The 15,524-nt window shown below is 47.2% G+C and overlaps 1 protein-coding gene and 1 long non-coding RNA gene across 3 annotated transcripts; both read right to left on the bottom strand.

The window, feature by feature from the left end:
• Nucleotides 1-203: 203 nt before the first annotated feature.
• Nucleotides 204-3,922, bottom strand: LOC118380299 (uncharacterized). Of its 2 annotated transcripts, none has more exons than XR_008114271.1 (4): nucleotides 3,830-3,922; nucleotides 2,897-3,240; nucleotides 2,668-2,756; nucleotides 204-1,851 (listed from the first exon to the last, which is right to left on the bottom strand). It is a non-coding gene; the product is annotated as an uncharacterized LOC118380299 (long non-coding RNA). The 2 variants fall into 2 exon arrangements; XR_008114272.1 differs by having other exon boundaries at nucleotides 204-1,841.
• A 124-nt stretch (nucleotides 3,923-4,046) lies between these two features.
• On the bottom strand, nucleotides 4,047-14,719 carry LOC118380306 (serine/threonine-protein kinase LMTK3-like; the record flags this gene model as incomplete). Its single annotated transcript, XM_035767297.2, has 8 exons — nucleotides 4,047-4,090; nucleotides 4,366-4,518; nucleotides 4,650-11,405; nucleotides 11,683-11,832; nucleotides 12,564-12,685; nucleotides 13,339-13,423; nucleotides 13,543-13,691; nucleotides 14,600-14,719. Coding segments are annotated over 6 exons (1,881 nt in total), but the record flags the coding sequence as incomplete, so codon positions are not given.
• Nucleotides 14,720-15,524: the final 805 nt, after the last annotated feature.

The raw sequence follows: 15,524 nt of genomic DNA, 5'->3' as shown, positions 1-15,524 counted from the left end.
TCAGGCCTCCAAAACCAGAGATGGGGGATGGGAAATAAGATTAGCTATTGTTATGCAACATCCCTTATTAAGCCATCCATTGTTAGCTACATAATACAGTAGTTTGATCCTTCATTTCAGAAAAAATTGAATAAAGCATCTAGAGAAGACCTACTGTTTGAACACCAGTCCAGTCTCCTTTGACAGCAAAAGGAATACTCTGATTTAAGAATATAAGACAGTACAATTTATTTTCATCAAACAGTTCAATAAATGTTTCACAGTTTTTATGTTGTTTTCATTTCCCCTGGTTTCATACAGCATCCCATGAAACACATTCTTTAAACAATACAGGTTTTAAACAGATGTTGAAACAGACTAAACAAAGGGACTAGTTGGAGCTTGACTGCATGATGGGTTGCTATTAGTAAAAAATGAATGTAAATCAACAAATACATGAACTTTTGGAGATATTTACCGATGAGAAGCTTCCGTTTTATCATGCTATCATTGTCCTCAAACAAAGTCAAATTATGACAAGACAACGATACATTGAATCATATTAGAAAATAATGAAACATGTTATATATATATTAGAGCAAGGTTTTCCGAACCCAGTCCTGCCCCCCCTTTTCCCAGCACTACACAGATGATTAAAATAATCAAAGCTTGATGATGAGTTGGTTATTCGAATCAGCTGTGTAGTGCTGGGACAAAACTAAAACATGCACCCGTGGGGGCCCCAGGACCCAGTTTGGGAAACCCTACAAGTTGAGGACATAAGTTAAGCACAGGATGGCAGTTATAAAGACATGAAATTATACTAAATAATTTTGGGGGTTGGGGAAAATATCTTGCTTTATTTGTTATGAAGAATAATTCAATCAAGAAACTATTACTTAGATGCATTTTGTCCCAAACAATTCTGAGAGATAAATTAATTGCACCAAAATAAATAAACAATATTTACAAAGCATGGAAATATTGTTTTAATAAATAATGACTAAATTAAATAAATAATAGCTACACATAGTCTTTTAGAATAAAAGTATATAGAAACATAGCTTGTTTTCATCTTTTCGTGCAGTCTAAGAATACATCTAAATTAAACAGCTCTAAAATTATATTGTATACACTATCTTTATACAAAATGTTGAATGAGTACTCTTAAATACAGGAGTTAAGATTGTTTTCTGGCCCCAACTGCTGCCTACAAGTATGACTGACTGCAATGAAAATCGTTTTTACAAAGTTAAGATTTCAATCCAAGCTTCCACATAGACAGATACATGACTAAAAGAAAGTGCATCCCCCAGTACATACTGGGTAAAGACAACCGAAAGAAGCAGGTAAAGAGAAGGTAAGCTGGTACACAATGACTCCCATTGCATAGCCGTCAATCCGTTTCAGATTTGACAAAGCTCCAGACTGTTCTTCGCCGAGGACAAACTGCCTTTGCCATCAACCACTTCCAGCCAGTGTCTATAAATCGACCCTAGGTTACAGTGGCAAAGGGAAGAGTTATTATATCAACAACCTTTCTCGTACAAGGACTGGTAGCTGGTTAAACCTGGAATGTGTCCAGCTTTTAGAACGGGGGTCTTTTCTTTCCGTTGCCTGATCCATAAAAAAATAGCCTCTGAGAATGGTTATGGTTGGAGGGGAATCCACTGGCCACTCTCAGAAGGTTCCTGTTCTGAGGGTTACAGAACAACTCAGAGGATTCTGGAACCCTGCCTCACACCAAGTGGGGGTCATCGGCTGGGCTGACGGTAAAACGCGAGGATGTCACTGGGTTGGCCCCCACGGGCGACCTCGGTTTGACTGACAAGTCCCCTTTTCTTTTGGAGTCTTTGCCTTTGCTGTTTGCTCCTGGTAGAAAGACAGGAGCATGGTGTAAGTAAGGGAAATAAGGAATTACTATACTACAACTATGCCATACACAAACACACTGTACTAGGGTTGGAGTAAATACTATTTGAATTCAGGGGATACATTCTAACACATTTCATGAAATCAAATTGACCCATGCAACACAAGACATAAACAAAAGCATACAACTGTAAATGTTATTAAAAATATATATGTACGATAAAAACATTACACAAATGGTATATCATTAGTTAATATACTCTATACGTGTGTACAAACATCCTCTTGTAGAACCACACTCCCAAGTTAAAAATAAACTTTCTCTCTTTGCAAAGCTTTGAACTGTTTAACTCTGCAGGCTGACAGAGATCATGAAAGTAGATTATTTTGGTGTTGATGCCTTTCTATATACAGTCTATTCAAAACACCCAGAGGGGATCAGCCAAAACTCTCATTATTCTGTGAAATGAAGCGATCAGTGGGAGAGACTGAGAGCGGACGGCTTCTGGAGACAGGGAGGAAAACACATCTTAGACGTGCATTGTTGAGCATCAGATTTATGTCCCCACTCCATTCCCCATGTCACAGCGGGGGGGATAATTACAAGAGATACATTTTGGGGGTGCATATTTTGAAAAGGGGTTGGTGTGAGGGGTTCCCAACTTCAGTGAGTGGGGATCAGATGGGAGCTGTCCAATGGGTGTTTGTTATTGTAGTAATTTCATCAAAAGCTTTTTATTGGCTCTCAGAAGGGAATGATGTACAGGATCGTTATATGGTTTCTAATAGTAACATGCATGCATACGTAGTACGTACCATGTAAATCAAATTTAGTGCTTTTGTTAGGAGCTGGAGCTGGCTGGACTGGTGCAGGTGGAACCACTCAGCTCACTGGTTGGAGTTTCCTGTTTCAGAAACAGAGAGGAAGAGTCAGGGACTGAAAAGGAGCAGAGACAGTACATGTACATTCAATATAGTGAAAGTGTTAAAAGCCCAAGAGTAACATGGAACTCAATATATGAGGGGGGAAAAACTAAACAAACACCTGATCAAAGAGATAGACAGTGACATCATCAAAAAAGGACACGTTTCTCCCTCTGTCTTTTTCTTTGTCTATCGGTTCCCTTGGCGACTTCAACAGACTCCTGAGCCCCACCCTTTTGCCAACATCTGTTTCAGTGACAACAATCACCCTCCTGGAGCCTTCGTCTTCCTGTTCTTCTTCCTCATCCTCATCGGGGTCACTTCCTGGGGACGCACCCCTCCGTCTCCCACTCCTGTCTCTGTGTAGCCCGCCCTCCCTGAACCCTCCCTTGGGACTGGAGGAGAGAGGGAGAGCAAGAGGGAGAGGAGGGAGGGAGAGGGAGAGGGACAGGCGAGCCAGTTTGGCTGTGAAAGAAAAGAGAGGAATAGATCAAGTCAGACATGAAAGATGGTGTCAGAGAGCACCAATCTATCCATTAGAACATGTCATTTACACACCTGCAGAGTGGGTGAATGACAACAATGCATCCTATTCATACACATTTACACACCTGCAGAGTGGGTGAATGACAACAATGCATCCTATTCATACACATTTACACACCTGCAGAGTGGGTGAATGACAACAATGCATCCTATTCATACACATTTACACACCTGCAGAGTGGGTGAATGACAACAATGCATCCTATTCATACACATTTACACACCTGCAGAGTGGGTGAATGACAACAATGCATCCTATTCATACACATTTACACACCTGCAGAGTGGGTGAATGACAACAATGCATCCTATTCATACACATTTACACACCTGCAGAGTGGGTGAATGTCAACAATGCATCCTATTCATACACATTTACACACCTGCAGAGTGGGTGAATGTCAACAATGCATCCTATTCATACACATTTACACACCTGCAGAGTGGGTGAATGTCAACAATGCATCCTATTCATACACATTTTCACACAAAAAAGGTCTGGAGGTACCTTTCATTGCTTGGTTTGCCACAGGCTGAGGGGGTGTAACTTCTGGCTGCTGGATCACAGTCAGTGGTTCACTGTCAGTCGCATCAGACTCACACCTGCAGAGTGGGTGAATGACAACAATGCATCCTATTCATACACATTTACACACCTGCAGAGTGGGTGAATGTCAAATAATGCATCCTATTCATACACATTTACACACCTGCAGAGTGGGTGAATGTCTGGGGTTCAGAATTGGGTTCAGTGTCCGGCTCCTCTTCGCTAAGAACAGAAAAAAAGATCTCTTCTTTTATCATCTGTCTGCCTGCCATCATTCAACACAACAGTTTGATAAATCTCAAAATACATAGAGGGCAGTGGAGGTTACTGAGGGGAGGACAACCCATGATAATGGATGAAACAGAGCCAATGGATTGGCATCAAACCATGTGTTTGATGTATTTGATGTCATTCCACCGATTCTGTTCCATCCATTACCACAAGCTCCTCCTCCCAAATTAAGGTGCCACCAACCTCCTGTGATAGAGAGAGCATACCTTCCTACATCCTTCACACTGACTGTGTCTCCGCCCCCATCTAAGGGCTGGTCTCCCCATGGGCGGAGAATGACGCTGTCGCTCACTGTCGCCCCCAAGGACGTTTGTTTTAACGTTCTCACAGAGCGAGAACTGCAGTCTCTCCTCACACACCTGAAGAAATTGAAAGAGAAGAAGATAATAGGGGTATCAGGAAAATGGATATTGTAAATTGTGTTGGCTTATACTTTCATACATCTACAAATTTGTGCAACTTGGGGTTAAAATGCAAGGCTAATGCTCACCTGCATCATTAGGCCATTTTTAGTGGGCATCTTGGAAAGTGACCTCTGGTCCTTGGAGTCAGGAGAATGACATGGAGAAAGGGCTGATGGGAACTGTAGTTCACGCCTCTCCTCATGAGGTGAAAGTTTAGCCCCAGTTGGGACGTCCTGGACCGCCGATGGAACCGATCTGGCCAGCCAGTCAGCGCTCTCAGAGATTCCGTCAACTTCCTCTTTCAGTTCCACTCTCCTCTTCCCTTCAGGCATGGAGGTCCCACAGGTCGCTTCACCTTTATCGCTCTCTCCAGAACCCTTAGCTTTCTGCTCAGGCGTCTTCTTCATAGACTCCAACAGCTCCAGATTCCCCAGGAAGAGGTCACCCAGGGTGTCCTCCTCATCCCCAGATATGCAACACAGCTGCTCCAGTTTCTCAAAATCTTCCAGAGGCTCCTCGTCCAAATCCTTCCACTCAGAGATCAACATCTCTGGGATGGTGTTGAGGGGACTCTGGAGGAATGACGGTGTGGTGTGGTGGTTGTGTTTTTCTGGGACAGGTTATTTCTGTCATCCTCGGATATATTTGATGTGAGGCGGCTCTGGTTCTGGCTTTCACCTGAGAATAATGGAAGTGTTGGATGTACAGGTGAAAGTTCGAGGTTTGCAGAGATCCCTCTGCTGTGGGTTGTGGTGGGTGGTAAGGGGGGCGGCTCTGGGATATCAGTGTGAGGAGTGGGGGGCATTGTTGGGTCTCTCTCAGCACTGGTAATGAAATCTGAGCCTAAATAATCAAGGTTTATAAGACCGCTGATCGTCTTCTATTTCTATGACAGAAGGTGGGGGACTAGGAAAATAATCATCTAAACTCTGCAACCTGTCTTCTTGCATATCAAGATCTATGCTAGGAGGAGGGCTGGGAAAGTCTACAGAACTGAACTGAAAGTTGTCTCCATGTGAACCAGACAGATCTGTACAAGAGGCTATATCCTCCAAGTCATTATCATTGGGATAAGACTCCAGGTCACATAGAAGAGATATGTCTCTCAAATCCTCACCTTGTGTTTACAATGTCTACTCCCCCTTCTCTGTCCTCCCCCACAAGCTGGCGAGTAGAGTCAGCTTCTTCAATGCGTATGCTTGGCTCAATATGTTGTAATCCTGATAAATCTACCTGTGGTACTCCAGTAAGGCAGATAGATACACCCAAATATATACTCTTTACTGTGGGAGCAAGATGGTTGTCTAATTCAAAGTCCTGTTCTTTTTCTATGTCATTTTCAGCCATTGCCCCTTCTTCCATTTGGATTTCACTGAGATGATTCAACCTGTTGAAGTTCTGATTTCCCTCATCTTGAGCAATGTTTCCATCCAAGTCATTTAGAAGAGATGCAGTTTGACCCTCACTGTCTCCACCCATCTCAGTGAGTGACCTGAACTGCTCCCTCCCTCTTGCATTGGTCTCATGCTCTGGGATTTCTCGGTTTTCCACCTCAACCACTAGCTGATCACCTTCAACATTTTGCTCATCATCATCATCAAACCTATCTGGATTTTCTATATTTTCCTCTTGCTGTACATCCAGTGCCTGGGATAGCTGACTGTCAATGCTACTGGAGATAACCTGTTTCTGGGACAACTCTCCCTTTATTTCCAGGTAGGCTACCCGTCCCTGCCTCTCGTCATTAGAAGTATCTTCGTTATCTTGGAGGACGGCTGGATGAGGCTCACTCCCCGCCAGTTCATCGTTCTCCTCAGCCTCCCAGAATTCCCGGCCTACCACCAGCTGCTCCCTCTCCTCCCAGGTCTTTCCGAACGCTGAGAATAATTCCAATCCGAGTTCAGCTTCCTGGCTTCTGTTCTCCGGCGAGGCCCACTGGTCGTTCTCCGATGGCCACAGGTGCAGGTCTCCCTGCTGGAAACGGTGACAGTCGAACTCGCCCCTCACCACTCCTCCCCCTCTCCCCTCCCCCTCCTCCAGAGTGTTCCACAGCTCTTTAGCCTTCATCTCCAGATCCTTAGATGACTCCCTGTCCACAGTCTCAGCAGATCCATCCCTGCTCAAAGACCCACTCTGGCTCCCCGTCACTGGTCCTCTCTGAGGAGATTTCTCCTTCATGGCGTTACACAGCTCTCCAGCGGCAAGCTGTTTCTCTGTCTCTGATTTGGCCTTGGCCCTCTCGTCTTCGCTTTCCTCTGAGTAACACAAGTTTCTCAGGCCAAGCTCATTGGCGTCGGTGTGTTGAATCTCCAGATCTTGTCCGTCTTCTCTTTCAGACACCTCAGTGACCCCCTCGGCCCAGAAAGAAGAGGCCAGTTTGCTTTCTTCATCATTGGTGCTCTCTCCGTCGTTGGGATCCAGTACTACTGGAATATCGTCACTGAGTTTGACCTCGCTGGTTTGAATACCGTAGAACCTAGATAGCCTGGATTCTCTGTTATCATGGTCGCCATGTAACGCCGTCACTGGATCCGTAGTGTCTTTCATGGAATTATCATTTTCTCTATCTTCAATACCTGGGAGTTCTTCATTCTCAAGTTTGTTATCCTTTGTCTGAATGGCAGATATTATTTTCAAACAGTCTGTCTTAGTGGTACTATTAGAAGGCAATGTCAAGACTTTGTCTGTGGAGTCATGGAATCTAAAATCATTCGACTCCACATGAGAAATCACACCTTCTGTGTAATGATTACAAATTTGAGTTCCATCATTGTAAGAGAACCCTTTGAGAGGTGCATCATCTAAGTTAGAGAACAGCTTAGCTATAAACTCATTGTTCTCCTTGGTCTGTGAGTTATCAGACAGGAGTCCCAGATGGACTAGTCCCTTTTCATCTGACTCTCCACTCTCATTGTGGAACATTCCAGAGTCTTCTCTCTGTTCTGATTCTAACCCTGTTTTATGTTCTACTTCTTTCAGACTGAGATCGTTCTCCTGAATACTTGACATGTCTTTATATCCATCATCACTGTTTTGAGAGATATCCTGCACATGAGCATTCTGTTCAAGAACTGTCTCCTTTTCCCTCTCAATGTCAATTCCCTTATTTGAAATCCTCTTCAAGGGACTCTTTCCCCAGTTTCTCCCTCATCCTCTAATTCTGTCTTCTCTTCTATTCCTGTCAGCGTCCCCCTCTCTCCGCCTCGTCCACTGCCGGGTCTGGTCACGCTCAGTCCATCACTGCCCTTCCTGCTAAGCCCCTCCCCTTCCCAGTCACTGTCAGAGAAGTAGGCAGAGTCTCTGTGGGGGTTTCTGTCCCCAGCAGCCTCCAATCACCTGGTCCTTCACCTCCAACACACGGGTCACCTGGGGTCAGACAGTCGGCTGAACTGAGGGTCAAAGATGAAATGAATGAGTCTGAGGGGGTCATGGTGGAGAGAGAGAGGTCAGAGGATGGGTCCCAGTCTGGGGTGGTGGGAACGGCTGCAGGGCTCTTTTGACTTGGGTCTGACCTTCCTTCTTGGTTGATCTGTGAATCCTGCTTGTTGATTTGTAAATAGCTTTCAACATTTGGGTCATGTGACTGAGCATTAGAACAATTTGATTTGATTTGATTTGAATGTGATGTGTTGTTCTTCATTTGACTGTCACAACCTTTTGAACTCTCTGACCCTTCTTCCTTGTGATCTTTAGATTCAATTTGACATGCTCTATCTGTTTCTGATGTCTCTGTTGTTAAGTCATGTAAAATGTCATCAACAACTTTCTGCTTCTGACATCCTTGCCCTGTGTCTCTGACCTCAGCATCACCTTTCATTCTCTCACAACTCCTTTCCCCAACATTATTCTGACCCCTGCTCTCTTTCTCATCTACATAAATAGGTGGCTCATCATCACAGGGTTTCTTTTCAGATTCTTCCACTCCTCCAGTAACACTGTCTTGAGATAAAGATTGAACTTGAGCTTGTCTTGAGAGCTCAACCCTTTCTCTGACTCTCTGTGTTTCTCTTACAGGTAAGGCTGGACCTTCTGAAACGTCCTCCTCTGTTTTTGTACTGGGGAATGTTTGGTAAAGGAGGAGGCCATTTTTTGGCATTATCTCTGAGAACACAAAGTCACCAGGCTGGGGCTGAGAGTCTGGGTGAGAGTTGGTGTCAGCGGTGGGATCTGTGAGTGAGCTGGGTGAGTCCTTGAGGCAGGTTGTGTCTGTGGGACATCCTCTTCCTGTTTGACAGACTGTTTATTTGATCCTATTTGCAGTACTGGAATCTCAGGCCGAATAGTGACCTTCATCTCACTCTTTTTTGCCCGTTTAGTCACTTGGGCATAAATGGCCTCCGGTGCTACATCGTCTTTGCCTCTGTTTGATGTACGTATGGAACTCTCTGATTGGAAACGGATGGTCTGAGAGGAGTCAGGATCTATGCATATTGACTCGTATTCTGGTGACATTGGAGTGGGTGACTGAGACAAGTCCTCGCAATGCTTGTTGGAGGCGGTTGCATTTTGTCTAGATATGATCTCTGTCAAAAAGGTCTCTGCTGATTGGATCTCCTTCAGGAACTCCTCTCTGGTCATCTGTCCCTTCTCTGTCTCCTCTCCTGTGACTCCGACTCCTGCCTCCCCACTGTGATTTCGGAGAGGAGGGATCGGGATCTCCTCATGCCCCTGGAGTATGCCTCCTCGGCCTCAGCGTAAGACGGGAGGCCGGGGGCGCAGGTGTAGGTGTAAGGACGCGATCGGGAGCCAGGAGGGTGGAGGAACTTCACCGGATCTCTCTCCATGCCTGCATCCATCCTTCCTGTGTTTGAGATCTCAGTGAGGAATAGATCTCTCTGGATGGAGCCTTTCCTCACCCTCTCCACCTCTGTCCCCATCTGTGTGTTTCTGTCTGGCCCCAATGTCTGTTCTGCAGAGCCCAGCTCTGTGGCCAGCGACCGGGACCGACGCATCCCCCCTCTCAAGGGCTGGAGGAAGTTCCCTGACCTCTCCCCATCCCTTTTCTTCTCCCGCTCTGTCTCTCTCTCCCATGAGGTCCTCCCCTCCTTGGACTTGGCATCATTTGACTCTGACACACTAGAGATCTCAGTCAGAAACAGGTGCATGGGGGATATCTTGGCGTCGGTTACGCTATCCGCCTGCAGTTCCGCATCCTCCCTCCAGATGGCAGGCAGGATGGTGGCGAGGCGCGACTGGGTCCTCTTCATACCCCTGGAGAAGAGCTCGGCTGTGGCCGGATCCGCATCCTCTGACAAACTAGAAGTCGGGACGGTTGTCCCTCCCCCACTGGGTTTCTCAGGGGACATAAAGGGGGAGTCATCCTCATCTGAATATGTGGGACTGGAGGACGAGTGCCTCTCAGTTCTGGGGCCCCCGGACTCGGAGTGGGAGGTGTTGCGGTAAACAGGGCGAAATACGTTCTGACGTCGTACGGGAGAGTCAAAGTCTTTTGAGCGGAAATTGGATGTGCCCTTTGTGTTGTGCAAGGATGCTGTGCGCCGTACACCACCTTGTCGGTCTGAGTCGTCACAGGATAGTGGCTCTCTTTGAGAGTACATCTGGAGCTTACTGTATCTGGAGTAGCTACCTACACCATAGCTGTGATACAGGCCCCTTTGGGGCTTGTAGTGGGTGGGAAGAGGGGAGGACATGTTTGGGGAGTGGGGTAGATGGGGTGGCTGGACTGGGGTAGGGAGGGGGACAGTGACGGGGAGGGGGGCATGGTCTGACGAGGACGGTGGAACCCTAAGTGATCATATGATGATGGCAGGCAGCTGCCCGTCAGAGGGTCCATCGTTTCTATCTTACCACTCATGGAATAATGACCCAGCCCAAGTCCTACTCGGTGGTAGCCCAACGGAGGAGCAGGGAGGGGGCGCGAGTGGAGGTGGTTGCCCAAGGAGGTTGACATAGAACGTGGCTTGGGAGGCAGGACAGGGGCCTGAGAACCAGTGGATGACCTACTGTCTCCTTCACCCCCGTCCTCCTCATCATCATCTCCTAAATCCACCACAGAGAAGTCAGTCACCCTACTGGAGGTGTCTTTGAACTCTGCCACCCCAGTGTTGGGGACCCTTATCTGGACCTCGCTGGATCGGATGGTCTGGATGGATTTCCCTCCTCGCCCAGTGTACTCCTCATCAGAACTGTACGGCGCGCGTTCTTTGCCCAGAATTCCGCTACGTATCTCCACTAGCTCCAGATCTCCAGGACACAACGAGTCAGAACGGAACGCTTTCCCTTTAAGAGATGGGGACTTATCCTGAGGGGTGTGCTCCTCCAATCGGATGAAGTACTCGCTGGCGAGGGAGGGGCTACGTGCACTTATCACAGGGACAACAGTGGGTGTGTCCAGGGATTGTCTGTGGGAGGGGTTGACCATCGGGATTGGCTGGGGAGGAGGAAGTGGTTGGTAGCCCCACCTCGCATGAGCCCTCTCCCAGAAGTACTCAAAATTTAACCCTTTACTGGTCTCTGTGACTGTCAGGATGTCATCAAGTTCTGTAGAGGATGGGGTGATGCAGTTCCCCACGGGGTCCAGTAGAGGGTAGGAGTTCCCCCTGTCATCCCTCCCATACTCCCTCTCTCTCTGTCGTTCACTCGCTGCAGCCTGGAAGGCCGGAGGACGGAGAGAATCCCACCGTCTTTCAAATGACTCATCGCTCTCTCCTCTTCTTCCTCTCCCTTCCTCATACTCCCCGTCCTCATCCTCCTCGTCCTCTCCCACACTCCTCCGGGACATCCCTCGCTCAGCAGCCAGAAGGGAGGAAAGGAGGAGGAATACCTCAGTGATGGAGGGGCGTTGGGAAGGAGGGAGCCAGCAGGACTGCATGATCTCATACCTAGAAGAGGAAAGACAGGAAAGACAAACACAAAGATAAGGGGGATTGGAAATGACGCAGACAATTACATTGATGGAAGCTACAATCTATCTGCAGTATTAAAGCTGATCTACCTCCACCCCAAAAAAGAGGTCTGAGGGGATTGCATATATTAGCTTTGACCTTAATGATCTATTGACAAAGTAGGCCTTTAAAGTAACACATCTGTAATCGACTCCTTTCTTCATCAAATGCAGATATCATCAGAGAACCAAAAGTCAAGAAATGGCCTACTGACCAGTAGTCAGCGTGGGAGAGTTTGAGCCGTGGCTGGGCCAGGGTGATCTGTCTCTCTCTGATGACGAAAGTCAACACTTCCTCATCACTCAGGTGCCTGTGAGGCTGAGAACCAAACTCAAACAGCTCCCAGATCACCACCCCAAGAGACCTGGGAGAAAAGGAAGAGAGAGATGGGAAAGAAGTGGGAGAGAGAGGAGAGAAATGGGAGAAAGAGAGGAGAGGGAAGTTGGAGAGAGAGGGGAGAGAGGGGAGAGTGGGGGGAGAAGTGGGAGAGAGAGGGGAGAGAAGTGTGAGAGAGAGGAGAGAAATGGGAGAAAGAGAGGAGAGGGAAGTTGGAGAGAGAGGGGAGAGAGGGGAGAGTGGGGGAGAAGTGGGAGAGAGAGGGAGAGAAGTGTGAGAGAGAGGAGAGAAATGGGAGAAAGAGAGGAGAGGGAAGTTGGAGAGAGAGGGGAGAGAGGGGAGAGTGGGGGAGAATTGGGAGAGAGAGGGGAGAGAAGTGTGAGAGAGAGGAGAGGGAAGTCGGAGAGAGAGGGGAGCGAGAGGGGAGAGAAGTGGAGAGAGAGGGGAGAGAGAGGGGGGAGAAGTGGGAGAGAGAGGGGAGAGAAAGGAGAGAGGGGGGAGAGAAGTGGGATAAAGAGGGGAAAGAGAGGGATAAAGAGGGGAAAGAGGGGAGAGATGTGGGATAAAGAGGGGAAAGAGAGGGGCGAGATGTGGGATAAAGAGGGGAAAGAGAGGGGAGAGATAGAAAATAGGAGTAGAGAGAGAGAGTTGGAGGATAGAGAAATAATCAAATTAGATAAGAAATACATAATACAGCTTATTGAAATATTCAGTTGTTTATTTGTCCGTTTTAGAGGCAGGTTGTGTTATGGTATGTACCACAGATTGCTGGTCTTGGTCTGGTCAGTGACGATCAGAGATCCTCTGTACTCCTCCAGAAGCTCTGGCGCTATCCACCTCAGGGGAATCCACAGCTTGTCTGATGTTAGGTAATAGTCATCCTGCACAGATAAACACACACAGAGGGATGCATGGACTTGAAGATAAGCCATTAGGGACATCCAATACGTTAGGGATAATCAACAAGGGGCTATGTGTTCTCTGAAAGATAATCAACCACCTGGAAGGTGTGTTCCATGACACGCTAAAGGAGCAGAACTGACCTTCCACGGAGTTGCATTATTTTGCAGAGAACACATAGAGCCCCATGGTTATAATTTAAAACATTTATAGCTAGAAATGTGTTCATTTGCAGGTAGAAAATGTGTTCAACATCCACTGAAGTACCTAGCAAGTTTACTATATAGAGACCATAGTTGCCATGGTAACCAAACAAACAGACTTGCTAGTTTTTAACCAAATTTGAGTCCTAGCATGAAAATCGAATCCAACAATGCCAATAATGGTTCAACTTTTGCCTTCAAATGCAGCTCAAGCATAGAACATGTAATAACTATACCCATTGAATTCTATCATGCAAATATACTGTGGATTATAGGGAAAGAATGCCTTCTCTAGAATGCCCTACAAGCCTATCAGAAACGATTATTCAACAATGCCATGGTATAAAGTGGTATAACTTGTCTACAGGTTGTGGTGGTTCAAGCAAAGTACATGGGTAAGCGCACACGCCCCCACACACACTCAAACATACCTTGTAGTGGTTGTGAGACAGCCCATAGTCTCCGATTCTGACAGTGAGGTCAGAGGTAAGTAGACAGTTCCTCAAAGCCAGATCACTGGAGAGAAAACAATCATAATCCCTTTACTATCAATCACTCAATTACCAACCAATCAATCACTGGAGCTATTGGAACCCCACTGGAGCCAGAGAGAGCCAGGATATGACCTCACAGACCTGTGGATGTAGTTATTCTCGTGGAGGTGCAGCAGGCCAGAGGTGATTTCAAACGCCATCCTCTGCAGGGTCAGCATTTCCCGGGTCAGAAGGTCAGGGGTCATCCCATCTGACTTCCTCTGGGCTCTCAGGTACCTCTTCAGGTCACCCTGGTAACACATCACAAATATAATTAATTTATTACAACATCAATGAGTGTTACCAATATCATTCATTTATGACAGCATCAATGAGCATTACCAATATCATGTACAGTATGTGATACTTAAAACAATCAGAAGAACAATTAACATAGTTTATGACTTTGACCAGACATACTGAGCTATACAGTATATCAAGTACATTTGTACATTTATGCTGGAGAAATACCCTCTCCTAAGTGTTTTCCTGAACCTGAAGGTCCTCAAAAGCAGAAGGGGAATTGGTAATGAGATAATATCACTAGAGAGAGAGAGGTTGTACTGGTGGTAGGACAGGAGAATAAGATACTTCAAATGATAAAGAGATGTGTGTTTCAATGTACAGAGACGATTTATAGCTTATGTTATTCTGGTAAAGGGCTGCGGTATTGTTTCTCTCCCGTCCCTGGTCGTTTATTGATCTGTTTGAGTCATTGATTGGCCAGAGAGTCCAATCACTTGGGATTTCAGGTCTCAATCGGTCTTTGATTAAAGAGCAAGAATGAAAGCAAACAAACAGAGGCAGCAGATGTTGAGTGTTGGAGCTGGAAACAACTGGCATAACATCACGTCACCAAGTATTTACATGGTTATTTGATGGGGGGAAAGGAAACTAACCAAACATATGTTTCCATGTACGGAAGCAAAAGTCTGGTGTTTGTTACTTAATTGGTCTATTTGAATAATTGATTGTCCAATCAGCAGGTTGCTCAGGTATCAATCAGTCTCTGAAACACAATGATGAGACCAAACAATCCTCGAGGAATGGAGTAAATGTATCCTTTCCTAAACAAAATGGCCTCTCTTTGGATCTCCTCTACAATGTGCCCTCCTTCTTCTCCATCCCATAATAGTAGTTAAAACAACATGGCCCTCACCAACTGACAGAACTCCATGACCAGCAGGAAGGGAATGCTCTCGCTGCATTGGCCCAAACACTGAAGGATGTTGGGATGTTGGAGACTCCTGAGGGCAAGGAAATAGAGAGGGAGAGAGAGGGGGGAGGGAGAGGGGGAGAGAGAGGGGGAGAGAGAGGGGGAGAGAGGGGGGAGGGAGAGAGGGGAGAGAGAGAGGGGAGAGAAAGGGAGAGAGAGGGGAGAGAGAGGGAGAGAGAGGGAGAGAGAGGGGGAGGGAGAGGGGGAGCGAGAGGGGAGGGAGAGAGGGGAGAGAGAGGGGAGGGAGAGAGGGGAGAGAGAGGGAGAGAGAGGGGGAGGGAGAGGGGGAGGGAGAGGGAGAGAGAGGGGGAGAGAGAGGGCGAGAGAGAGGGGAGAGAGGGGGAGAGAGGGGGGAGGGAGAGAGGGAGAGAGAGGGGGAGAGAGAGGGGGGGGAGAGGGGGAGAGAGGGGGAGAGAGAGGGGAGAGAGAGGGGGAGGGAAAGGGGGAGAGAGAAGGGGAGGGAGAGAGGGGAGAGAGAGGGGGAGAGAGAGGGGGAGAGAGAGGGGAGGGAGAAAGGGGAGAGAGGGAGAGAGAGGGGGAGGGAGAAGGGGAGAGAGAGGGGAGAGAGAGAGGGGAGGGAGAGAGGGGAGAGAGAGGGGAGGGAGAGAGGGGAGAGAGAGGGGAGGGAGAGAGGGGAGAGAGAGAGGGGGAAAGAGAGAGGGGGAGAGAGAGAGGGGAGAGAGAGGGGAGGGAGAGAGGGGAGAGAGAGAAAGATGATGAAACGAGAGAGGCAATGCAGCAGAGGATATGCAATTAAAGTGAGCGAGGGAGAGGGGGATAACATCTGGGCACATTTGTTTGTGTAGGTTTACTTAGGTGGGTTTGTTAGTGAGAAAGTGGAGAGGACGAAAGAAAACAGACAGAGCTA

This window comes from Oncorhynchus keta, unplaced genomic scaffold, assembly GCF_023373465.1.
Source record: "Oncorhynchus keta strain PuntledgeMale-10-30-2019 unplaced genomic scaffold, Oket_V2 Un_contig_29555_pilon_pilon, whole genome shotgun sequence".
Classification (NCBI taxonomy): Eukaryota; Metazoa; Chordata; class Actinopteri; order Salmoniformes; family Salmonidae; genus Oncorhynchus; species Oncorhynchus keta.
The sequence above is the reverse complement of the archived record's forward strand: the minus strand, read 5'-3'. Positions and strand labels throughout refer to the sequence as shown.